Genomic DNA, 27,308 nt, shown 5'->3' on the forward strand with positions numbered 1-27,308 from the left:
TAAGAAGCAACCCCTACCTCTCCCAGCGGGGCGGGGGGGGGGGGTGGGTGGGAAGGGGCGGTATCAGCAAGGTCTCCTGAGAAGCCCAAACTTCTACCCCTGCCATGCAATAATGATACATTCCTACCCTCCAGGTGTCAATGAAAACCTACTAGGGAATTTGGATTTCCAATCACATCCGCAATGAAGAGGCAGGACATTATCAGAGGAAGTCTACTACACAGACTTAAATAAAATCCAGAGTCTTGCAAGATAATAGTTAAAACGTCAAAGATCCTACCAAGAACCAGGAAAATATCAACTGGAATGGTGTCTCTAACACCAAGATGATACAGAGGTTAACTAGAATTACCTGATAGGTATTTTAAGTCTGCTAGTATGAAAACACATTAATGAGCAACTATGAAGATGCTTGAAAGAAATGAAAAAATAGAAATTAACATTGAACACAAGATAGAAGGACCAAGCATAAATTTTAGATCTGAAAAGTACAGTAAGCGAAGTAAAAAACTCCATTAGTAGACTCAGTAGCAGAATGAAGAGAACAGAGGAAAGAATAAGTAAACTCAAAGACAGAACAACAGAAATCTGTCAGTCTGAAAACAGAGAAAACAGGTGACAACAATGAACAGAATCCGAGAGTCCTGTGAGACAGTAACAAGAGATCTCATTTGTATCACTGGAATTTTGGACGGAAAGAAGAGGATGAAGAAGCAATGGCTGAACATTTCCTAATCTGGCAAAAGCCAAACTTACAGATTCAAGAAGCTGAGAGAACCCCCAAATAGTTGATAAACACAAAGAGACACATCATAATTAAACTTTTGAAAAATGAAGAGAAAGGTTGAAAGCAGTGAATTGGTAGCTCCATTAGTATTTTGCTCCATTAGTAGCAAAATAAAAGTATTAGAATTTTGCTCCATTAGTAGCAAAATAAAAGGTAAAGGGCCGCTGATTTCTCACCAGAAACCATGGAGGCCAGAAGTGGTACATTTTCAAGTGCTTAAAGAAAAGATCTATTAAGCCAGAATCCTCTATCTAGTCAAAATATCCTTTAGAAATGAAGGGGAAATCAAGACAGTCTCGAATGAAGGAAAACTAAGAGAATCTGCAGAGTTAACAATAGGAATTATTCAGTTTGAACAACAGAAAAAAATCAGACAAAATAGTTAAGATAATTATAACTGGGGAGGGTAAAGGGACATACGGGAAGATAGTATCTTCAGTTGACTCAAATTTATAAAATGCTGACACCAGCAGACTGTGATGGGTTATGGAGGCAGAACATAACACTTAAAGTAACCACTAAAAAAGCTAAACAAATAGACACACTTAAACACACTACAGATAAATCAAAATGGAATTGTAAATAATGTTCAAATAACCCACAAGAAGCAGGAAAAACAAAACAGTGAGATTTCAATGGAGGGATAAAATAGGAAAGAAATTCTGAAATAGCATACTTAAATCCCTAACACATCAATGGTGAGAAATTGGGGGTGACCTTATAAAGGGGCAGCATGAGGGTGATCTTAGTGGTGATGATACAGTTCTGCATCTTGATTGAGGTGGTGGTTACAAAAATCTACACATGTGAAAAAAAAAGGCAAAAATATATACACATATAATACTAATATCAACTTCTTAATTTTGCTACTGTACTATAATTTTATAAAATGTAACCATCAGGGAAAACTTGGTGAGGGGGTACAGAGAACCTCTCTGTACTATCTTTTTTTTTAAATCATTTTTTTAATGTTTATTTTTGAGACACAGAGAGACAGAGCATGAACGGGGGAGGGGCAGAGAGAGAGGGAGACACAGAATCGAAAGCAGGCTCCAGGCTCTGAACCATCAGTCCAGAGCCCGACGCGGGGCTCGAACTCACGGACCGCGAGATCATGACCTGAGCTGAAGTCGGACGCCCAACTGACTGAGCCACCCAGGCGCCCCTCTGTACTATCTTTGTAATTTCCTGTAATCTGTAATTATTTTGAAACAAAAATCAATGGGAAATATGTAATATCATGCTTTAAGAAGGTCATGGTGCGTTTATAGATAGATGAAGAAAAAGTAATGCAGGACTACCATGGAGTGTAAAGTTGGATGTACCCAGAGTTTATTACTTTGACTTCTATAAGAGATTAAAATGTTAAGTTTTAAAAATATTTGCTACAATTATGTCTCCATGAATAAAATAATGTGTATAATAAGAATTCCTAAGTCAGTCTATGGATTATATTCAAATACATTAACAAATAACGTATTGAGGGGTTATAGTCAAATACATTCAAAAAGAATGTAGTTATGCTCATTGAAACATGTAACTCTATTTTCCCAGTTCTGAACAATATATGGTTACTTTTTTTTTAACGTTTATTTATTTATTTATTTATTTATTTATTTTAAATTTTTTTTAACGTTTATTTATTTTTGAGACAGAGACAGAGCATGAACAGGGGAGGGTCAGAGAGAGAGGGAGACACAGAATCGGAAGCAGGCTCCAGGCTCTGAGCCATCAGCCCAGAGCCCGACGCGGGGTTCGAACTCACGGACCGTGAGATCGTGACCTGAGCCGAAGTCGGACGCTCAACCGACTGAGCCACCCAGGCGCCCCTAACGTTTATTTATTTTTGAGACAGAGAGAGACAGCATGAATGGGGGAGGGTCAGAGAGATGGAGGGGGGTCAGAGAGAGGGAGACACAGAGGGTCAGAGAGAGGGAGACACAGAATCTGAAACAGGCTCCAGGCTCTGAGCTGTCAGCACAGAGCCCGATGCGGGGCTCAAACTCACGGACCACGAGATCATGACCTGAGCTGAAGTCGGCCGCAACCGACTGAGCCACCCAGGTGCCCCTGGTTACTCATATTTTTTTTTAATTTTTTTTCAACGTTTATTTATTTTTGGGACAGAGAGAGACAGAGCATGAACGGGGGAGGGGCAGAGAGAGAGGGAGACACAGAATCGGAAACAGGCTCCAGGCTCTGAGCCATCAGCCCAGAGCCCGATGCGGGGCTCGAACCCACGGACCGCGAGATCGTGACCTGGCTGAGGTCGGACGCTTAACCAACTGCGCCACCCAGGCGCCCCTGGTTACTCATATTTAATGTGAATAGCCAACAATAATATTCCATTTCTTAGAATCTGGATACAGTTTGAAGTTTCAAGAAAAAAAAAATATATATTTATAAACACATACATATTTATATCTACAGCAAATATAAATATAGTTGATCTTTAAACCATGCAGGGTTAAGGACACTAATCCCCTCGCCTAGTTGAAAAATCTGTAACTTCTGACTCCCCCAAAACATAACTTCTAACAGACTACTGTCGACCAGAAGTCTTACTGATAACAGTTAATTAACACATATTTTCTATGTTATATGCATTGTACACTGTATTCTTAAAACAAAGTAGGCCAGAGAAAAGATAATGTTAAGAAAATCATAAGGAAAATACATAGTACTGGATCGAAAAAGTCCACATATTACTGGACTCGTGCAGTTCAAATCCACGTTGTTCAAGGGTGAATTGTACTCAGTCAAGTGTAACATTAAATCCAGAGCCTTTTGAAAAGTCCATTTAAGAAGGAAAAACTCTTTTTATATGTATTTATTAAGGAAGTTGACAAATGAACCAACATTTCATGAAGGGTTCAATGTAAAGTGGTATATCAAACATGAAAAAGGTAGAGTATACACGCAAATATGTAGCATGTGTGTATATTACATAAACATATTTTTTAAAGTAGATTTTTCTTTCTCCCCCCACCCCACCCCCCCTTTAAAAAAAAAAAAAAAACAACTTAGAACTAATAAAGATAAAGGGAAAAGAAAGGCTAAATTCCAGGCCGATTTGATATCTGCAGAAAAACATGATAGCACTTTTCTGCCACTAAATGGAAATGATCTTTGGATGAAAGAGTTCTTTGTGAAGCAAATGGAAATTGAGGATAGCAACTGAAAACTTAAGTTCACCTTCACCTGAAGTTTTCTTCTATCAGCTAGCTGAATACACACATATGATATGGTTATAGGCAGACAAACGGGGCGAAAAAAACAAACAACAGTCACGTATTGAAAGCATTCCCCATGCCAAGAACAGCAAACCTAACACCATGGCTTATGAAGAAGGAGATTCTGTAAGGAAAAAGGATTTAATTCAATTTCTTAACATTAATTGGAACCTTGAACACAAGATGTCAAATTGATATAGAACCTGAGGCAAATTTCTAATGTATCATGATCACATTTTCATGAACAAGGATTTAAAAATTGGAAAGTGCCACGAACCGTATCACATGTGGTTCTTTTTGGATAAAAGCAATGCAAAGTGATAATCACACTTTTTCTTTCCTCATGGTAGTGTGAAAAAGATCCTGCGCTCCAGGCGGGTTTTTTTGTTTTGATAATTATAAACTCTGGTCACATCAGTAAGAAAGCCATTTCCCAACAACAAATTGACCAGGATGAGAGTCAGAATGTTTTAAGCTAACTGCCATCTCATAAGAGTCATTCATTTCTAGAAATATTTTACTTGCCCTAAAGTAGGATAGTGTGAAACTTCTTGGCACTTTTTTTAGAAATATTTACAGAAGTTTTCATACTGTAGGTCTTGTTGTTTCTTAATATCCCTCTTTGGCAAGAATATTAGAAATGCCACCTTCCCATTGGTATCTCAGCATCTACCAATAAGGGGAGGGCTCGACAGGATAATTTCCAAAAACATAAGAAAACGCTAAATAAACACAACTTCAATACCTAGATTATAGCCATTTATCAGACAAGCATATAATTTCGTATGTTAAATAAGTTACTTGTACTTTTTATTGGTCACAGAGTTATGCTGAATTTTCAGATTTACTAACTTGTTCCAACTTTGCTTAGCACATAGAAAGTGCTTGATAAATAATTGCAGAGCACATAGAAGAGTCCTATTCAGCAGATACAAAAAATCGAAATCTACCTAATAAATATTACCTTAGCCATAAGATCATTCTTTTGGGAATAGCACATGTTCCTAAAAACTGAGGAGACAACCACCAATGAATACGCCATCTCAGGGAAAAGAACTGGGCATTTGAGGGTTGTGATAAGCACATGACCTGTGTTATCAGAAGAATCTTCTACTGACAGGTTTATCTTCCCACCGGATGCAAAGTTCTATTCTTAGGACAGTAAACCTAGCCAGAGCTATGGAAGGCACAGATATGAACTGAAGATTTTCTTTCTGGATACATAAGATGACCTCACTTGTGACTAACATGCATTTTGTTATTATTACTTGCTTCCTATTCATTTCATAGGAGTTGGTTCGTGGTATTTTTAAAAATTCACTTGGGTGCCTTGGGCTTGTGGCACTTTAAACTGCAAACAGGAGAGAGTGGAAAAAGAAAACGAGTCATACAATATTTATAGACAGCAGGATCACTGTTGAAAGTCAATACGAACAAATATTTTGCCACGAAAAAATAAGCAATAAAGCTGTGGTTCTAGAAGGTTTTTGCAAAGAAATCGTATCTCATCTTGTCTCAACTGGTTGAAGGCAATTGTGAATGGTGAGATTCCTTTGTATATTAATTACTTAAGTTTCCTTGAAATTTGAAATTCAGGTGTAATCCCTGAGGCTCTGATGCCCGGTTAACTAAACTGCAGAATATGCTATTTGCCAAAGGGAAATCAATTATGTTAAAAGTGGTCTACTATGGCTGCCAATAAGTCTAAATGCACTATCTACTCAACAGTAGAAAAGTTAAAGGCTAAAACAGAATTTTAAATTAAAAAATTGAGGAATGCTGTCAATGACCAAAGGCTGGCCCATTATTTGAGTGAACATTTTTTAATTTTGCTCATTTTTGCTTTTACCATTTTGGTATAAGCATGTACCAGCTGCCACATCTAACCTGACTTATCTGCAGCAGACCGGGTAGCTGTTCTTATCCTCCTTCCATCCTCTATGTTCTACATGACCTATTTCTTTTTTTTTTTTCTAATGTTTATTTATTTTTGACAGAGAGAGAGACAGAGCATGAGCGGGGAAGGGGTAGAGAGAGAGGGAGACACAGAGCCCGAAGCAGGCTCCAGGCTTTGAGCTGTTAGTACAGAGCCCGACGCGGGGCTCAAACTCACAGACTGCAAGATCATGACCTAAGCCGAAGTTGGATGCTCAACCAACTGAGCCACCCAGGCTCCCCTACAGGACCTATTTCTTAATCAAAGCACCAAACATTAGCTCCTTGGGTTAAACAAGAACAACCTCTGCATTCTGGACTGAACATTTTGAGAAAAGAACTAGTCATTTTCCGTATCTGTATTAAAATACACTTATTCTTTTATTTATTTTTTTTTTTCAACGTTTATTTATTTTGGGGACAGAGAGAGACAGAGCATGAACGGGGGAGGGGCAGAGAGAGAGGGAGACACAGAATCGGAAACAGGCTCCAGGCTCTGAGCCATCAGCCCAGAGCCCGACGCGGGGCTCGAACCCACGGACCGCGAGATCGTGACCTGGCTGAAGTCGGACGCTTAACCGACTGCGCCACCCAGGCGCCCCTAAAATACACTTATTCTTACATTAACCTGTAATAACCAGTATTGCTATTTTAGAGGCACAATAGTAGTTTATGTAAACAATGATGAATCATTCCAAATGTCTAGCTGTCCTCAGTCAAAAATTAAATTATTTGCAATTTACCTTTTAGAGACGTGTAATCTAATTTCACAGTGCTTTCCTAATGCTAAGTCTCATGACAGCCTCGGTGTCCAATGCCTCTTTCCCTAAAGTGGGTATGTTTTCTCTTTTACAATTAGAAATTTGGCTCTTCAATTCACTCTCATGAGAGCAGACCAGGTTGAAGGGCCTCTTTTTTTACTGGATTAAATACATACATAAAAATTAGATGCATTAGTGTTTTCAAGTTCCTAATAAATTATTAGTTTGCTTCTTTAGATTTTTCACCAATATGTTGAGCTGAGTTTTAATATTCGGTACTATTCAACACTTAATTGGCACTCAGTCCACTGGAAGCAAAGACCAAGGTTGGATGGCTCTCTCCAGATACAATGAAGATGGCCAGTGAAAATCACCAAGAATTTATGGGGCATGCAGTCAGCTGTATCAAACAGTTGCTTTAGAAGGTAAGCACCCAAGCCAAACCACATGGATTCAAATCTCAGTTTTGTCTCTTACTTGCTGCATAACCTTGAAAATTTTCCTTAAGGAAATTTTCTTGGATGTAAAATGAAGGTAATAAAAGTAACTAGTTCATTGTGTTGTCAGGATTAAATGAGATCATATTTGTTAAGAGTCTGGCACAATGCCTAGAAAAAAGTTAATTTATAAAAATAGTTTATCAACTATTATAAACACAGTGAAGAAGAATCACAACCCCGTTCTCCAGGAGCGAACAATCTTAATTTGGACGTACTGAAAGCCCCCACCCATCAGGTGACTTAGTAAGCACATACAATGTGTGTGATAAACACATACACACGCAGGATTCTGGTATCACACATCCAGTAACATGGGTACTGAGTACTCCTATTAAAAAGATTTTGGAAAATGAAGAAAAATGTAACTGGAAAAGCACACCTATGCAGAAAGGAAAGCCCATGTTATAGGTACCTATGAGATACATAAGGGCTTCGACACAGTGTTTTCTGTGAGAGGAATACCATTTTTTTGAGGTGAAGGAAAATAAAAAGTTGTAGACTGACTCAGAGACCCAATGGATTACCACATATTATCACTATTTAAGAGAAAAGACTTCAACAAAAACTTTGGGAGGACATAAACAGAATAAAAAATAGTCTTTCAAACTGCATGTCTTTGGCTTATTTCATCTAGAAAATATAAAAACAGAGTGGTGGAATCGGAACTGATTGGTACATGTGAGAGGCTACCTGAGCTGAGAGATGGAAGCAGACATATACACATCCGAGGAAAGACAATTCCAAGAAGAATCAGCAAGTCCAAAGGTCCTGAGGCAGCAACAAGCTCGACTTCTGCGAAGAACAGAGAGGGAACCAGTGTGATGGGGGCAGAGGGGAGGGAAAGTAGACATACGAGTGGGAGTAAGATTACAGAAAACCTTCCAGGACATGATAGGAAGTTTGGATTTGACTTCAGGGATGATGTTAATTCTGGAGACAGGCTTAAGCAGGGATGTGACAGGATATCAGGACAAGAATTAGAATTACAAGGGTAATCTACCTGGGAAAAGGTAAAGAACCCTAAAATAGACATAAAATCAATTCTAATATTTGAACCACATTAAGTGGTTGAAAGTGCCATGAGAGGTAATGAAAAAAAGTAGGAAGTTTTGGTCAATTAAGAGGATTATTTGAGACGTTTTAAATTTAAGAAGAGGGTAGGGCACAAAAGGGGAGCCACCCACCTGGAAATTACACTGACTGCAAATGGGGGATACAGAGAAAATAGCTTAAATCTGTAGGTATGGAAGCTACCACATCACCTGCTGTAAGATAAATTCCCCGGAACAAGGGTACAGAATCAGTCCCAAGAGTCTGAGACTGTAATAAGAAGAATTGACTCACCCTATGATAACAAGGGTTTAAACTTTATCATCAAGTTTTGTGCCATGCAAAGAATTTTTCAATAATCATGAGTCACTTACTGAAACAGACATTTAAGACTATCTAGCCTAAAATTAATGTCTGTGAACCACTCTTATGCACCACATGGGAAAGATAACCCCATGCTGAGACCATTAAAGTAATGCCATCTAGTTCCTGGTAACTGCCAGCTCAAATGTCCTCTTGGCCACTCATCCAAAGTAGATGAATAGACGACATTCTATTTCATGATGGGAAGATTCTGGAAGAGGTCTTAAAGAAAACATTTAAGTTTTATCTTGTGCAGGAACATTGTAGATAGAATACATGGCATTTGTGAGAAAAGAGGATTGTCCTTCTATCCTAGATAACGTTTGCTAAGCTCTAGAGGCAATGTTCTGAGGAGAATATGCCATGTGACTTGTTGCTTTGGTGGTATTATTTATCAAGACAAACAGTTATTTTATGGAAAGCTTATTCAGAGCTACAACATTTAAAAGCACACATGAATGCCCCATGTCTCCACAAAACAAACCCAAAAGATACCACCCTTCATGGAAACAGTGATTGACATGCTCTTGTCATCATGGTTGTTTTAAGAATCAGCAGTTTTTTCCCACCGGACTTTGAAAAATGCAAAAGTAACAGGCATTTTCCCCATTACGTATATATTTCCCCCACCACTATCTGCAACACCCACACTGGATGAACAATACCAATGACAAAGGTTTTTCTGGGCTAGTCCTACTAGAAGGGAAAAAGAAATCTGGAAAATGTGAAAGTTGTGAAAACACCCAATTTCTAAAGAAAATCTGTGAATCAAAATTTCATCATGTAGCATGTGTAGTTACAGAACAGATGATTGGCATTACTGAGGTAGAGCAATCTTTCTACTTGCTAAGAGCAAAGACATTTTCCACGTCATACTGATTAAATGAATACCCTCTAGCGTCTGTTAGTCTTTCCCTCTTAAGTCTGGGGATTGACCATGTGAGGTGCTTATCCTCAGAATGGGAGAAAGTTAAAAAACACTTTTCTGGCTTTTGATTTTTCTTAGAGATTATTAACCATTGTTTATGCCTTATTTCTTTTGGTACATCTATATTGAAGGCACACTAAGTGCCAGGTACAGAAAAAGAAAAAAAAAGGAAAAAGGAAAAACAACTGATAGAGGGATAAAAAAAGGGGCGGGGGAGTGGGAAGGGAATTTGAAACAATGCAAATAAGACCACAGGATCAAAGAAAAAATTGCTTAAATTGGGGAATAATTAATGTTTCACAAAAATTATACTTAAGGGATATGGAAGTTTGTAATTATCATTTTAATCAGACATAATGAACCATTCATATTATTCCTAACTTAAATAAAAGTTGTGGCTCCTTACTTTTTCTGGATGGTTGCAATATTTTCAATTCTATTATTATTTTTCTAAATTGCACTCTATTTCCTGGGTTGGTTGGCTAAATTGCATGAGATAGTTTGGTTAACATTTTATTTGATAGCCTTATTTGGATTCAGGTAGGTAGGTCGCTACGTGCGGACATAGGCGTGTCTTTTATGTGGAAGTTGGAATCTACATCTTTATCAGGTAAGAGATTGTACCAGTAGAGCTCAGAAAATGCTTGCTTAACAATTGAAAATAAATAACTGCCTTAAAGTTGTATTGGAGTTGTTGGATATTTATTAAAATACCTTAAAAATAATAGTTTAGAACAGCATCTTTTTTTTTTTTTTTTCAACGTTTATTTATTTTGGGGACAGAGAGAGACAGAGCATGAACGGGGGAGGGGCAGAGAGAGAGGGAGACACAGAATCGGAAACAGGCTCCAGGCTCTGAGCCATCAGCCCAGAGCCTGACGTGGGGCTCGAACTCACGGACCGCGAGATCGTGACCTGGCTGAAGTCGGATGCTTAACCGACTGCGCCACCCAGGCGCCCCTAGAACAGCATCTTAATGAAGATATTATTCTATTTTTACAGAGAAGTAGTAGCTTTGAAAGTCTATTTTTGCTTGTCTTACCATTATTCTCCCAGAATATTTCAAACAAGGGATGGAAAGTAGGGTCAGTATTTTATTAATAATAGAGATGCCCCTGTATTCACTAAATTGGAGGAGTGATACATTTCATTGTGGACTGACCTGATTCCTAGGATGAGAATAAGTCAATGCTATCAGAACTGCCTGTATCATATCTAACTCCTACTACAATAAATTAATGGGTTACAAAAATAATACCCCAACTAAAGGTCTTAACACTCATAACCTCTAAATCTCCATTACATGAATCTTCAAATTAACAAAAGACCAAGAGAATAAATATTAAACTATTTAGAGCCACTCCCCTCTACCACCATGAATAAAATATATTATTCAAGCCAAAGCTATTTGTTAAAGCAAAAAGTGGTTGGTCTACCAACTACATAAAATGCTTTTGAAAATACTTCTACTCTGTAGGCAAGTATAACAAATTTCTGAAGTAAAACATAACGTAGTGGGTCTGAAAAGATATAACTTTATAAAAATCAACTTGTAAAGAAATGTACTTTTTGAATGATTTAACCAAAATACTGAAATTCTACCAAGTCAAAACATACGCATTCTTTAAAAGAAAATTTTTAGCCTCAGTACACAGGCTAGGTATATATACTGAATGAAATAGTTTAAGTTAAAACACACACTGATATTAAAAAACAAATTTAAGTTCTGAGACATATTGAATCATATACTCCTCAGTTATGAGCAAGTGCTTTAGATAGCTGTATAATATCAGTTCACAGTTTTGTTAAATTCACAATGGGAAAACATTAAGAATTCAATCCCAGATGAGTAGTTATACTATCAAATAAAGGAACTGTCTGGAGTTATCAGATAAAAAAAACCGTACAGACACAGTAATCAAATTCCCATACAGGATTAATGGATGGCATGTAAGCCAAAAGATGATTCATTTTATTTTAAAATTAATTACTAAAGTCCTTGATTATTTTAGAATGAATTACATATCCTTATCGTAGGTCTCCTCAGGCAATAGGAAAATTAATTATGATATACTTGGTCATCAGAAATGTAACAGGAGGGGGAACATGACTCTTTTGAAGAGTATATACCTGATTTTCTCCTAATCAAGATGAGTCCAATGAAATTTGCATTCATTTTGTAAATAAAGGAATATCCAGAATCTAGCATGTCATTGGTAAATTAGTAGATCTTTAAGAAATATCCAAAGGCAATGCAATGATAAAAACCATTTTTAAATATCTGAGAAGATGTCTATTCCCAATAAATTTGTTTATTCTAATAAAGTCATTCAAAATACTTTGTCATATAATTTGAATTTTTAAGAAAGGAATTACAAGTCAATTAAATGTGGAGTTAAGAATAATTACTTGGAATAATTAACTGGAATCTCCTCCACTTACCTACAAAGAGAGAGAAATAAAAATACTAATCAAGAAAGATTCTGAGAATCAAAGAAAAACATCAAATTATTCAAAATGAAATATGCACTGTGTAAATTACATGTTTTACAGTGATGACACATTATTTGCAACATTTTCAAAATTTCAAATACAATCAAGCCAATAAATCACTTTATATACTTATACCTGGCATTAGAAAATTTCTACTGCCACATTTCACTTATTCTAATACTGACTGAAGACAGACACCTCATTTTTTCCCACTGTTTAGCCAGACATGAGAACTCTGAAGTTATACCCAAGAGCAGGATTCTGTTTTCAAATCCATACTTTGTGGAAGCTCAGTAAGAAGCACCTGTTAACGTTGTCATACGACTCATGTGGCAGATGGGTAAAAGGGCTGGGATGAGCTCTATTTTCAGGCTAATAAAAACCTAATTATTTCGGAATCAAAATGTTTTACTAATTTTTAAAGCAGTCCAAAAAAATGTAATGGCATTATGCCATGACAAATTTGAGTTCCAAAATTAAAAATGAGTTTAGTGTTTGATTTCATACAGCAAATTACATATCAAAAGTGATTTTAGGTGGGGTTTTAAAAATAGGTAATTATAGCACATCCTAATAGATGGAGAGACACAATGTTCAAAGTGACAATTCTATTTTTAAATGGAAATTTATACAAGGGAGTCATCATATTTAAGAATATATTTTGTTTTGGGGCACCTGGGTGGTTCAGTCGGTTGAAGCATCCGACTTTGGCTCAGGTCATGATTTCATGGTTTGTGAGTTCGAGCCTCACATGAGGCTCTGTGCTGACAGCTCAGAGCCTGGAACCTGTTTCAGATGCTGTGTCTCCCCCTCTCTCTGCCCCACCCCTGCTTGTGCTCTGTCTCTCTCATTCAAAAATGAATAAACATTAAAAAAAAAACTAAAAAAAAAGAATATATTTTGTTTCTTGTAATTAAAACTGGAAGTAAAACTATGAGGCATGTAAATATCTTTGGTTTTTTTTTTTGCCTTTTGATTTAAGGCCTTAAAAGTCACTTGCAAAAAAATTAGTTTGTTTTTTTATTTTGAGAGAGAGAGAGAGATTGATTGAAATTGCACGAGCACAAGAGCAGGGGAGGGGCAGAGCGAGAGAGGGAGGAAGAGAATTCCAAGCAGGCCCCCCACTGCCAGCACAGAGCCCAACAATGGGCTCAATACCATGGTCCGTGACACCAAGACTGGAGTCAAAATTAAGAGTCGAAGCTTAATCGACTGAACCACCCAGGTGCCCCTAAATGTCTTAAAACAACTTTTTATTTGCCAGAAAATGGTCTACTTTTAGGTTACTGAAATTCTAATATCTAAAATGACATTGATCCTACTACCCAAGAAAAAGAGAAATACAAACACAATATTATCCAACTTTTTTACAAATAAAGTACTCTTTCCAAGTACTAAATGCATATTTCTCAATCACCTTAAAGAAAGTAATAAAATAATTTTTTAATTTTTTTTTAAAGTTTGTTTATTTACTTTGAAAGAGAGAGAGAAAGAATGGGCTGGGAGGGGCACAGAGAGGGAGAGAGAGAGACAGTCCCAACAGGCTCCACCCTGCCAGCAAAGAGCCCCGTGGGGCTCCAACTCATGTACCGAGACATCATGAATGATCTGATGGATCTAAAATCCACGAGTTAGATGCTTAACTGACTGAGCCACCCAAGTGTCCCATAAATTTATTTTTAAAGTACACATTTATTAAGTTTCAAGGAAATATTTTATCCTTAACCTTCTCCTGTCTCCTTTTTTACTATTTAAAATACACTGAACTTGGAACTATCACCCCAAATAAAGAAAAAGTTCATACAATATTTTATGATGATGTCCAATAAGAGAAATTTAATAAATACTTATGTGAATGAAATGTACGGAGTAATAATCCATTTTTAAAATCCATACAGATTAAGTTGCTCTCTCTTGGGACACCAAAAACTAACCTCTGAACTAAAAGGTAATACCTGGAAATCATCTATGTGATGTCTAAAGCCTCCACTCTACTTTTCATTAGGTTTCTACCTGTCAGGTAGAAAACAGAATACACTCTAGAAGATGTTTAAAAGATTTTAGCACAACTTGACCCGGGAATCTTGGAAGCCATTGTGAACTTAGGGATGATAATGGCATTTAATATGAGAAGCTAAAGTATACTTTAAAACGAATTAGTCGAGGGGCGCCTGGGTGGCGCAGTCGGTTAAGCGTCCGACTTCAGCCAGGTCACGATCTCGCGGTCCGTGAGTTCGAGCCCCGCGTCAGGCTCTGGGCTGATGGCTCAGAGCCTGGAGCCTGTTTCCGATTCTGTGTCTCCCTCTCTCTCTGCCCCTCCCCCATTCATGCTCTGTCTCTCTCTGTCCCAAAAATAAATAAACGTTGAAAAAAAATAAATAAATAAAACGAATTAGTCGCTTAAAACACTTCACTTATGTTTACCTCCGTATCACCAGAGTTGTTGTAGCCTTCAAAATATTTGCAATTCAGGGGGACATCCTAGTGTGCTAACAAACTAAAATAAACCTAGCATTTACCCCCGCTTTCTGGCAGCAATGGAAACATTTTTATTTGAGGCCTTTTCATACATTATTAATATTATACACCTTTTATCAAGGGATTAAATTATCTAACATAATCCTTAAACTATTCTGTATCTTAGAAATACATTTTCCAATAATCTATTTTAACTGTTTAATCAGTATCTAGAAATTCAAGTCAATCATACTTTGGTAGCCAATTCAATATGTAGTATATATGTAATTAATACCCAGCAATTTATGGCTGACTATAGCAATGGCTATTTTGATGAGAGCACATGGGAGGCTCTCATGTGAGGGTAACGAAATTGCCATCATTCTTAAGAAGTTTTGCTTATTTATAACTTGCTTAGAGATATCAGAAAAATTATATTTTATCCAAACACTATGTACTACAAATAATGGCATAATGAAGACATAAGACTCTCCTGGCCTAATCTGATTCTCTGCAAAGCAGATGTAGTTAGTACTTAGAAGTCTAGACAAAATATAAGGAAATTTATTTTAAAGTTTATCTTTGCCAATACTCCTGTGATGGCTTGGCAAAGGATTTCCAAATTGACAACTCAAATGTCCCAAGTTGAACTAAAGTTTACTCGATTGCTGGAACAAACTGTTAAAGCATACATAAAATCCCTAACAGAAGTACCCCCAAGCCCACCAAGAGTCCCTCAAAATTTACATAAGAACCAATATAAAGTCATTGAAAACAAACAAACAAACAAACTACTCACAGGCAACTGAATTATTCAACTGTGGAGTAAAGCAAAATTCAAATTACATAAACAAGACTTCTATTTTTTTGTCTCACTCTATGAATTCACATGCAAAATTAGTGCTAAACCAATATTTATAATTAGCACCTTTGTTAAACAAAAGAGATTCGTCTTATTTATTAAAAGAAAATCATATAAATCATAGCCACAGGGACATCTGTTGTCTCTGCAGAAATCATTACCGCTGTCATAAAATCACACCCCATTTCTAAATTATAACTTCATTTGGGAAAAATCAAAGGCTTTCTATTGATGCAAAATTAACAGAGCTGGCCTAAGTCTTTTATAATTCCTTTTAAGATACTCCAGATTCTTCCTCCAAGCCTTGTAGTTTCAAAGCATACTCCAAGAGGCAATAAAGTTCTTTGAGACCACCCTGAAACTTCAAGATTGTCAGAGATTACAGACCAACCATTAGGTCTCTAGGATTCCAACAATTATGGTGGTAGGGAAGAGGTGCCCTGGTCTACCCTTCCATCCATACATTTACCTACCCATCTACTCACCCACCCATACATTTGCCTACCTTACCAAATACACCCAACTGTATCCCGTGGTATATGATGGGGATAGTAAGACAGACCTAGTCTCTAGAGGTTCACACTTTTGAGCAGGGAAGAAATACAGTACTTGGAAGATTAGATAAAACTTGACTGAGAAGAGCAAAGGAACAAAAATGAAAACCACAGAAGAGAACCACAAAAAGTATAGACGAGCTTATACTTCTCTTACAGGACAAGTTGTTCATCCTTATACGTGTTATATTTCCATTGATCCTGCATCAAAATCTTATTTAGATTTGTCTGGCACCAATGGCACATTTTTTTTTTTGGCTAACGGCGTTATGCAGATACCAATCATGTTTTAGAAGTGGCCAAGGGTACAGTAATATTCTTTCTTCCTCTCTTAAAAAAGGTTCATACTTGAACAGACGAAACACACCTACGGTCCCACTGAGAGGGGAAAATCAAATATCAGGTCCATCAACATCGGAGAAGCAATAGGATCTTGAAAATATAATTATCATTTTCAGAGAGTACCCACAGTTTTTGTTAGAGAATCACATTTTTCTTAGTTTTATGATAAAAAGAAAAAGTGCAGCCAACAACTTGGATTCTATGTCTGTTGTTTGCATAATGTATCAACAGGACACAAGAAGCAGAATTTTAACAAGATTGATCACAGGAGAGCTGATAACTGCATCTGTAATGTTTTTTTTTTAAATCCCCAGAGCCGAACACAGTTTACCACCACATCCAAGAGCTTCAATGTTGTTACGAAGTTCAGTAACTGCTTTAAGACTACCTGTGAAGGATGCCAAGTAGCTTCTAAAAGCTTTTGGATGTCACTGATATAATACAAAGGGGGGAGGGTCTTATCTAAAGCAGGCAGGGAAATTGCTCAGTTTTATAAAATGCACTGGCATGTGATTGTCAAACGTTGTTCAGCTCCAAGCATGTAGAAAGAGGGCTAACAGTAAGGATCTGTGTGTTTTTACTTTGTAACTCCTATTGTCTGAGCCAGATTCTCCCAAAGACCTTATTTTATTCCGATTACTGCAACATCACTGCCAATGAATGTAGAGCAGACTTGGTCACTCCTTTGCTGAAGTCAGCCAAGAGAATATTCTGTTGGAGAAAGTAACGTTCGCCTCAAAGGCTTGGAAGCCAAGGGAAAAACTGAGACACATACAAGACAATAATATATAAACCAATTAACTAGCCTCTCAGGAAAAGCATCTTCACTCTCATCAAATTGTGTATTACCTGGCAATATAAATTGAAAATCTATTTATAGAATAGTCAGGCTAAATGTTTTATTGCTAAAACAAAAGTAGTAAGGGTCACAGAATGCAAAATCCTAGGAAACATGTCTTTTTTTTTTTTTCCAGAAGCTGTTTAATATGCTTTTGATACAGATTACTTTCTTGTCAATGGTTCTTTTGTCTTTCTTAAAACTACATCTGCACAACAACTGGGTCACCTTGAATTTCAAGTACAACATTGCCTGTAAATTTAATTTAACATCATATTATCCATAATTACCATAAACAGGAGGCAGGTGTGACCCTACTGTGAAGCTGGAGGGCCCTTGGACAGGATGGGTTAACAGACTCGCTGAAGGCTACTGAGTTGACGAAAGGCTGTAACGATGACCTGGCTATTAAAATATTATTGCAATCATATGCTTCTTGAGGAAGCAGTACTTCCAAATCAAGAGGAAGGATAGCCCCATTCCTCTGAAGACTTCATTTCATCTCTGGATTTCAGTTTTTCACAGATAGCATCTACGGAGGGCAAATAAGAAAGCAACCAGTCTGAACGCTGGAAGGATTTCCTCAGAAAAGGCAGAGAAAAATTTGAGGGCTGTGTATAAATATTCAGAGCTCATCCGGTAAAATCCCCAACAGAAGATTTGCTCTAGTTGAAAATTAAGTTTTTTATTATTTAGGTTTTTAAATGCCATTAGGGTTACCAAGAAAGAAAGAGACTCTTCCTAATACAATGTGTCTCATATCATGTAAACGTTCCAGGCCATACACTGGTCTGGTCATTTATCAGCTGCGTTGTTCAGGAGATACCCAAAGTAGGAAGGTAGTTGCCTCACTACACGTGGAAGTTTGCTTTTGAATCTAAGATTCTTTCATTTAAAGGTCAGGCAATTAGGCAGAGAAGGAGCCTACATCAGAACTCAGATCTAGGCAAATTAGTTCCTGCACTTCCTTTAACATCTAGACTCTCGGAATACCTGATTAACAAACAGGTCTCTACTCTGATCCACTTCACAGAAAGCCTAGGACTCTCTTTCTGATAGAGTCGATGCTATTTGCTTGCTTAAAAATGTTTGGTGACTCCTAAGCCCTCGGAGGACTTAAGAAGTCCAGTCTGTCTAAAGTGACATATTCTGGCCTCCAGCCCTGGTCTACACGGTCTCCTAACCACTCTTTTCTTCCTTCCCTGAGAATGCCCTCCTGTGTTACCGTGGGGAGGTCACAGAGCCTGCAGCTGTGATACCAGCTCTTTCTCCCTGTTTCAAAAAGGCATCTTTGTTTTTATCTTTTTTCCATGTGGAATTCTATATAAGGTTTCAGTTTAAAATGGTATAGCTTTAAAAAACTACTGCTACAGATAAACACCCCGTCATGCTCATGTGTAACAGCACTCTTTCTAGGACTCCCATGCTTTCCTGCCTCAGACACCCACCCTCAGCTTCCCCATCCCCCTCCTGCCAGATGCCACTTCATCTTTCAGGGGTCTCAAACAATTGCAACCTTTTTCTATGAAGGTTTCTTTAATTCCTAAGGCTGAATTATTTGCTCTCTCTCTGCTCCCATTCTAATCCATGCCTCTCTTCTAGCACTTTATACCTTGCAAAATAGCTAATATTGGACAAGCCTGCCCCATATGCAATTAGCTCCCCAAGGCCAGGGGTAGGCCTTATTTTATCTTTATCACTCCTGCTATTACCACAGTCAAAACTCAACAAAAGTTTGAGTGAATGGAAGCCATTGATTTTCAAGCTGTAATCCACGCATACCAGTATTGTATTCAAGATTCAAGAGTATGCTGTAAAAGTAACTATGATAATACTCTCCCTACTTTTTTGAGCACTTTTCGTAATCCTTGCACACTTTTCATAATCCTTGCCTTACAAGTATGAGCTTGTGACCAAGGAGAGAGGTAGGGGAGGGAAATTTCCTTTAGGAAATGATCTCTATAGACATGATGATAGAAATCATGGAAATTAGGAGCTGCCGATTAGATTGGCCTCTCTAAATGTCTCTTTCCACTTATAGCAAAGAGATTCTGAATTTATTTTTTTAAATTAAGGCTCCATTTTCATTGTAGAGAAAAAGAACACTACCATGGGCAAGGCATTGTTAGGCATATTGTGTGTGTTGTTTCATTTCATACAACACTGCAAATAAGGTTAATCTATTATTTCCATCTTATAAACAATGACTGAACCATGGAAACATTAAAATCATTCAGTCTCTGAGTGCCAGTAAATTTTATATGGTCATCCCTGTTGCATCTTGACTGGTTCTTTTATTTGTTTATTCATTAATTCATGTATTATTTGTTCATGAAATTTACTTAGCATATAATATATGCCTTTAATATACAAAAGCTTCCTGCATGCTCATAACTTGGATAGACTGCAAATCTGCAATTTCTAATTCCAAGTTGTTTTGATTTTAAATTTAGAAACCAGTCACCTTAGATTAAGCCACGTTTTGAATTCAATAAAGATGCAATTGGAAAAAAACATCAGTATCCTTACTGGTACACTGTACTTATAAAATATAATGTGCCCAAATCATTTTCTTGGGCTATTTTAAGTAATGCTACTGTAATGTCTTAAAATGTTGGTCTATCCATTGTTTGCAAAATCTTTAACATTAAGTTCTTAAAATCTCCACAAACATTAGCTGATATCACATAATAAAACGTCTGACAATTCCAAATTTCTATTCCTTTTAGTTTGACATAACTTTATTTTAAATTACTTCTAATACATTTAAGGCAATTTTGGATTTAAAATTTCCTTTTCGGTTTTGTTTGTTTTAAAATGCACCTCTCTGGCCAAGATTTTGGTAAGCCAAATTTCAGACTAAGAACACATTTTAGAAGTTTCCTCAATAATTCAGAATGACTGCAGTAACCCCCGTAATATCACTACTTGTTAGCTAAAAGATTTGGCTATACCACAAGTTACATCATGTTCCTGGAAACGTAATTGCTGGGAAACAGTCAAACCTGGTCCACTACAGCTTCCTTGCACCAATTGTGGTATTTCTACCCCCAACACCGGTATTACAAAGTAGTTCCCTGGACACAGAACAAGAAGCAGATCTTTATTAACTACAGTTGCCTAACAAAGCAAATTGCTTGAAAGGCTAGCTAGGAAGAATGCTGTGGCTAGAAACCATCCTTTCTACATAACCTCTATCTAAATTTGTCAAACCAAACTCCAAAATTCTCCTGAAGTTTCCAGTTCTGTGTTGTATTCATTTGTGACAGGTGTTAAATTGTGATTCACAGCTTCTATCAGATACATATTGTTGAAGGCAATATATGATAGCAGTTTTGCTACACATAAAATACAGGTTATTTACCTTAGAGTAAATAGGTTAGGGGCCAAGGAGAAAAAACCCACCATAACTTGGTCATTATTTCCATTTTGGCTAGTCTTTCTGTCACAGAAGGAGTATGGGAGCTGAGTGAAATCTGCCAAGATTGCAGGTTCAGTTCTGCATCCTGCCTCTCAGTCAGGAAGAGACGGAGTCACTATTTCTCTGTGTAACTGCTCACTGGGATACAAAGGGCCAACTCACCTGAAGGAAATGTTAAAATCAGAACAAAAATCACCTTTGTAGGTCCAAGCAATTTCTATAGTTCTTTTCGTCCTACTTGATTGATATTTCCTGCATAATGTAAGACTGACTCCTTTCCTCATGCAAGGGTGCCTGCCTATTAGAGTAAGATTATATGTGTCATAAAGAGAACAGTTCAAAATATCTACATTTTCACATAGTTCATGGTTTCCATGGAGATTGAGAATAAACAGACCTATAAAGAATGACTAACTCCAATGTTCTTACTGTGTAACCGTTAGGTAGTAAGCCCCCCGAGAGACCAAAAAAATAAGTGTGCTTGCTCACCCGAAACATACAATTAGATTAAAATAGGATAAAAGAGTTTGATAATAAAAAATAATGTGAAATGTATAACAGTTTGAGTGAAAAACAGAAAAGACCTAGACATTATAGGGCTAATTACCAGATTAAAGATACAGGCAGTAGAGCGGTCCAGGGATTTGGAGAAGGAAGGGATCACTTTAGACCAGTCAGTCAAAAAAAAAGTCATAGAAGAGATGGGGTTGATTTTAGCGATTTTAAAATCACTAAATTTAGTGGGCTAAATTTCGATAGATGAATAAAGGGCAGGAAGCAAGCCCAATGGAGGGGAAACGTACGGCTTGCTGAAGAATGACAAGTAAGCTGGCCTGGATACAACAGTTTAGTTAGGAGAGCAGTGGACAGTGAGGATGGCACAGCAGGTCACCTACATGTGTGACGGCCTGGGCAGCCACATGCAGGAGGCTGGACATTCTCAGCGAGTGCTACGGTGTCCGGCCCACTACAGTGCTTCACATTTATATCGTTTACATTGTCATGTTTCAGTATCTCAATAACCCAGAGAACTGGGTATTTAGATCAGGAGATCTAAAGGTGATGAGACCCTCTCATTAGTAGAAGCACGACCACCTCAGACTCTTGACTAGCAAAGTCTGTGCTCTTGCCACCAGGGGCCCTGGTGATTTTTTTGAAGAAGGGAGGGATGTGAACAATTTAGCATCCCAGGAAGCATAGTGTAGCCAGCTGGTGTTGAGGGACTGCATTAAGCACAACTGGTCAGCAGTTCCACTGGAAGATTCAGCAATCTGAGGGAGATTGATTAGTTCACATAACCGTGAAAGAGATCAATGGCGCTAGACTAATACCAGCATGGCAAAATTAATCAATATCTTAGTCATGTTTCTCTCTTGAGTGCTGACCTCATTCTCTCCTACTGCATGTTGAATGTTTCCCTCCATTCAACATGGGGGAAGGGGGGTGGGCAGGTGGGAAGAAGGGAGCCAGCAGCTTAGCCATCACAAAGAAGGATGAGACCCCTAACATCTTTGAATAAAATCTCAGGAAAGGATTCTGATTGGTCTTATTTGTGGCCAGGAGGTAGAGTGCTGAAACTGACAGTAAAGCAGAATCTTAAAATATTGTGGAAGGAGAAGTGCCCCAAAAGGATATGGGATGCTGTTCTCAGAAAATATTGAGGACGAGCTGCTGGAAAGACAACATTTACTACAACCGGTAATCACTCAAGGCAAACTAAATCACCAGGATAAAGTCTTCATGACTGAAGACTATAGACACAGCATGGATCATGCATTTACTGTTATCTCGAGTTAATTCAGTATTCTATAACTGAGTTTGCATTTTTATTTGCAGAGAGAAGCATTGCTTATCATGCTAATGCTAGGGTGATTTCCAAATTTATCCCCCATCTTTCTCTCCCGGTTCATGTCTTATTTTTAGTAATTACTTTGGAAAAGATGATTTGTTTTGTTTCCCATGTTTTTATAATATACTTTCATAATCACCTTGCAGTCAAAATTCTACATTGTGTCATTTATATTCTTGTCCACCGCCCCCCCCGCCCCGCCAGTCTTCCCCAAAGAGACAACTGGCCTTTTATCAGGGTGACTGTACAATGTGGAAAAGGAAATATGAGGCCTTTCAGAGATTACTGGACTGTGGCTCTGAACTAAAATGAATTCTAAGAAGCCAAAACTATCTTGGTGGCCCAATAATCAGAGTAGAGGCAATCAATGGAATTTTAGCTTAGGTCTGTCTTACAGAGGGTATAGTGTATCTCCAAACCCAATCTGAAGTTCTTCTCCCATTTCTGGAACACATAACTGGAATAGACATACTCAACATCTAGCAGAATCCCCATATTGTTGGGGATACAGAATCTATTTTGTATTCTTTTTTTTTTTCCTTTCATTTTGAGTGGCAGAACTTATACCAAGCCTGCTCAGAATAGCTCTTTGATTTTTAAGGGTAACTGCCTACGTGTACATATACATCTAAAGATAAAGATATATAGAGGCAAATACTATGCTGTTTCTTAAATAACAGAGATCTTAAGAAACCTAAGGAAGTGGGTGTTCCATTTTTTCTTAAGCTTATTTTGTAAGCAACTGGACCCTAATCCGATTAAAGGAACAATAGTAATTTTTAGATTCTATGATGTCAGATAAACTGATGAAATACAGTTTTTAAACTGTAGCTTGAATTTCGTCCTTGTGAACGCTTGCTTCCAAGAAGAATGAAGAGACAAGGTGAAGCCAGCGACTTCTGGAATGGACCCCTTTTTGGTGAGTTCGGATGGCACTGTACCATCTTTTCTCTTCCCCCACATCCCTCTAGCCATGTGCGGGGAATTTTCTCCTTTTGTCGGTTAACACTCTTCCTCATCTGGATTGCCTTCAACTATGTGACAACAAAGAACTCAGGCACCAAAATAGCAGCAGCTACATATCCTCTGTATGACAGTGTAATTTCTTCTGCCTTAAGGCTGTGTCTAGCACTGAAATCAGAGTCTGTTTACTTCGATCTGGTGCTACATTACACTGGGAGGGATTTAACTCTTCCTTATAAACACACAGGGGAATTATCTCTCGGCTCTGTTTAGCTTAGAATCGGAGATGAAATTGTGCAGTTCTTTTTGCTGCTGAGCCAATCGTGCCATTGCACAAAAACTTACCTTCCAACTTTATTAGACAAGCAAGGATACTGTGCCGTCTCTGAAAAAGCTCAGCAACACAATTATTAGAATCAACGCAGAACATTTTTGGTGGCTATGAATACAGGAAATTAATCTTGAAGTTTTCCCCCTTGACTTGAGGGTTTAGTTTTCTCTTCAGATGTTTCTGCTAGGGCATAAGCACTTCTGAATTAAAGAGTTTTTACAAAAGAAAATTTGGATAGGGACAGTACATATGTGTAAAGCTGTGTTGACTGTCAAAACATTCTAAGTGACTCTGCTCCTTTATAAACCAGTGTTCTATAATCTCCCATTCAGAAAAAGCCAGTCATCTTTAACACCACTTTCTGTCTTACCCATAATCAGCTAATAATCTCCATGTCAACTGGATTCTGTTTCTGAGATACCTCTCTCAGCTGGTCCCTCCTCTCTATGCCCAGTTCTAGCTTTTAGGTTTTATAATCTTGTGCCTGAATCTTTAGAAAAGTCTACTAATTTAATTCTTGACTTCCGTTTTTCTCCCTTCAAGTTCGTTTTCTAAATTATGTGTAAATATTACAATCCGGTTTAAAAGACTATGGTAAATCCCACCACATTGAGGCCCATGGATATATTCCACATACAGAGAACGGCTCCTGGCACAGAATGGGCACTTAACGTTTGTTTAATGAATGAGTACGCTCTCCTTGTTGACAGGATGGGAAATCACTATTTCTTTTTTTTTTTTTTTTTAATTTTTTTAGTCTCTATTTATTTTTGAAAGAGAGACAGAGACAGAGGGCACGCAGGGGAAAGACAGAGAGAGAGGGAGACACAGAATCCGAAGCAGGCTCCAGGCTTGCAGATGTCAACACAGAGCCCGACACAGGGCTCAAACCCACGAACTGCGAGATCACGACCTGAGCCGAAGTCAGACACTTAACCGACTGAGCCACCCAGGCGCCCCGGGGAAATCACTATTTCTTATATCCAATGTGGTATGTGGGTAAAGTCTCTAGCTTGAACTCTACCTAACCCTGTTGTTTTAATTAAATTCTCACAAAAACAGGTCAGATAGATATTAACATTATCATTTTAAATATGAAGAAATTGAGACTCTGAGTAATTACATAACTTTCCCAAAGTCACAAGACTAGTAAATAGCAAGGCTAGAGCTTGAAGTCTGATTTTTTTAAGTCTGAATTCTTAACCTAATCTGCCCTTACACCTATAGTATTAGGCTCAAAGTTTTTTCTGCTCCCTTGTTTTAATATTTTACTTTATTATTTGATATAAACAAAAGAATACATGCCACATCTATGAATTACAGAGGAAGGGAGGGAGGAATAGAAGCAATAGTGGGCAGAATATCCAAATGGACACCTAACCAAATAGGAAAATAAACTTAAGAAAAGATGTTCAGTATCATTGACATTAGGAAATGCAAAAGAAAACAAGGAGATATCACCACACAGTTATTAAAATGGCTCAAGTCCAAACCACTAAGACCACCAATTCCTGGTAAGGATGCAAAGCATCAGCAATTCTCATTCATTGATAGTGAGAATGAAAAATGGTATAACCACTTTGTAAGACAGTTTGGCAAGTTTCTTGCGGAACTAAATATAGTCTTCACATATGACCCAGCAATCGTGCTTCTAGGTAATTACTCAACTGATGTGAAAACTTGAGTTCCTACTACAGCCTGTATACAAATGTTTACAGCAACTTTATGCATAATTATAAAAACTGGAAGCAACGAAGACGCCCCTCAGTAGGTAAACTGATAAATGGGTATAGCCATACAATGGAATATTAAAAGAAAAGAGCTATCAAACCATGAAAAGACATGGGTCAATCTTAAATGCATAATGCTAAGTTAAAAAAAAAAAAAAAAAAGCCAGTCTGAAAAAGCTACATATTGTATGATTCCAACTATGTGATATTTTGGAAAAAGCAAAAATACAGAGGCAGTAAAGATTAGTGGCTGCCCCTTTCCGAGTGGTAGAGTTAAGTAGAACATGGAAGATTTTTTGTGGAGGTGAGATTATTCTGCAGGTTGCTGTAAAGGTAGCTCCAAAACATTAAGTGTTGTCAAAATCCATAGAACTTTACAGGACAGAGTAAATTCTAATGCATGCAAAAAAAAAAAAAAAAAAAAAAAAAAAAAAAAAAAAATCCAACAGCAGGTTGAGGGATCCTAGGATGGAGTGCAGAAAGTGACAAAAGAATCTGAATGTATTTAGAGCGTATGAAACAACCTCACTAAAGGGTATAAAGGCATAAGGTGCTGACTTAAGTACCTTTGGAAATAAACAGTCTGGAAGACTAAAATCAAAAGGAACTGTACATAGGAACTACATTCCAGTCAATAACATTGTTTCTTGTAGGGGTATACATGAATAATTGTGAAACCACTCTACATGTATACTGAAGTTGAACGATTAAACATATGGATGGTGAGAGCCAGGTCTCTCACCATTGGAGATGAAGGTTATATACAAGCAAGGATAAAAGGCTAAAATGATTCATCTAGAAATGAATTAGAGCTGAATCAGTATGAACTCATATTTAGCTTAATAGAGATACAGAAGGTTATATATAAAAAATATTTACAGGTATACACATTTGTGTGCATATTTCCTTGATCTATCAACTGAGAGGGCCTAGAAGCAACAATGCTCCAAGAGCAATGAGCACACCAGATCCATACCTTGGTGTCTTGGTGTCTACTCTCCAATAAAAGGAACGTGGCAGGGCTCCTTAGGGAAATGGCTGATTCTAGGGCTGGGATAGGAATTGTACAAGGCGAGTGTGGAGCACTTTGGACTGCCAGACATTTAGGAATTGCCAAAGAAAGCCCTAAAATACAAAAACCCCAATACCTCCCAAACTTGACAATGACAAGGGTATGTCAAAGGGACATCCTGCCAACTAAAACCAGAAACGATTCAAGTGACAAAATGGTGTTAGATTGTAACCCAAAGTATGAAATAAATATCCAAGTCCATACTGATATAATTGGGCAGATTAAAAAATGGGGGAGAAGAGACAAATCTCCCACGCAGAAGAATTCCATGTAGTTTATGCAGATACTCCATTCTTAAAGTGGTAGAACATAAATCCTTACTCTTTCAGTGTGGCTCTGCACAGTGACTTGTTCCAAAGAAGACAGTAGGAAAGGGAACAAGAATAACTACCGTGGAAAAACCTGACAGACACTACCTCAGGCACTGGATCAAAGATAATGCCAACAGCGATAAGACATGTTGATGGGATATACCCTTGATATGATGTGATGTGGCATTTTTACCACTGTTACCTTTCTGCTAAGTCTAATCATGAGATAAAAACATCAGATGAATTCCTATTGAAGGACATTCTATAAAATACCTGGCCAGCATCCAAGCAGTCAAGGTCATCAAAAACAAGTAAGAAACCCAAAACAACACAGCAAGGAAAGTCTGAGAAACATTCTGAAAGAAGCCTACGGAGACATGTTAAGTAAGTGTACTTTGGTATCCCGAATGGGCTACAGAAACAGAAAAAGCTATTAGGCAAAAAAACAAAACAAAAACAAACAAAAAAAACCCCACCACACACACGCACACACACACGGAAATCTGTCTGAATAAACTATGAATTTTA

At 37.6% G+C, this 27,308-nt stretch overlaps 1 protein-coding gene across 6 annotated transcripts in view; it reads right to left on the bottom strand.

The window, feature by feature from the left end:
* The window catches only part of ARL15 (ARF like GTPase 15), a 412,891-nt gene that overhangs the window by 130,087 nt on the left and 255,496 nt on the right, over window positions 1–27,308 (bottom strand). Inside the window, exon 6 of one of the 6 annotated variants that reach the window (XM_086678758.1) lies at window positions 6,571–8,008. The exons of the other annotated variants lie outside the window; for them this stretch is intronic. Within the exon in view, the coding sequence (XP_086534884.1) occupies window positions 7,967–8,008 (42 nt within the window). The 3' untranslated portion in view covers window positions 6,571–7,966. Of the gene's footprint in view, window positions 1–6,570; window positions 8,009–27,308 lie in introns of those variants that run through there. 6 annotated transcript variants of the gene reach the window in all.

The sequence above is a fragment of the Puma concolor genome, chromosome A1, assembly GCF_028749965.1.
Source record: "Puma concolor isolate L17-30 chromosome A1, mPumCon1.1.hap2, whole genome shotgun sequence".
NCBI lineage: Eukaryota > Metazoa > Chordata > Mammalia > Carnivora > Felidae > Puma > Puma concolor.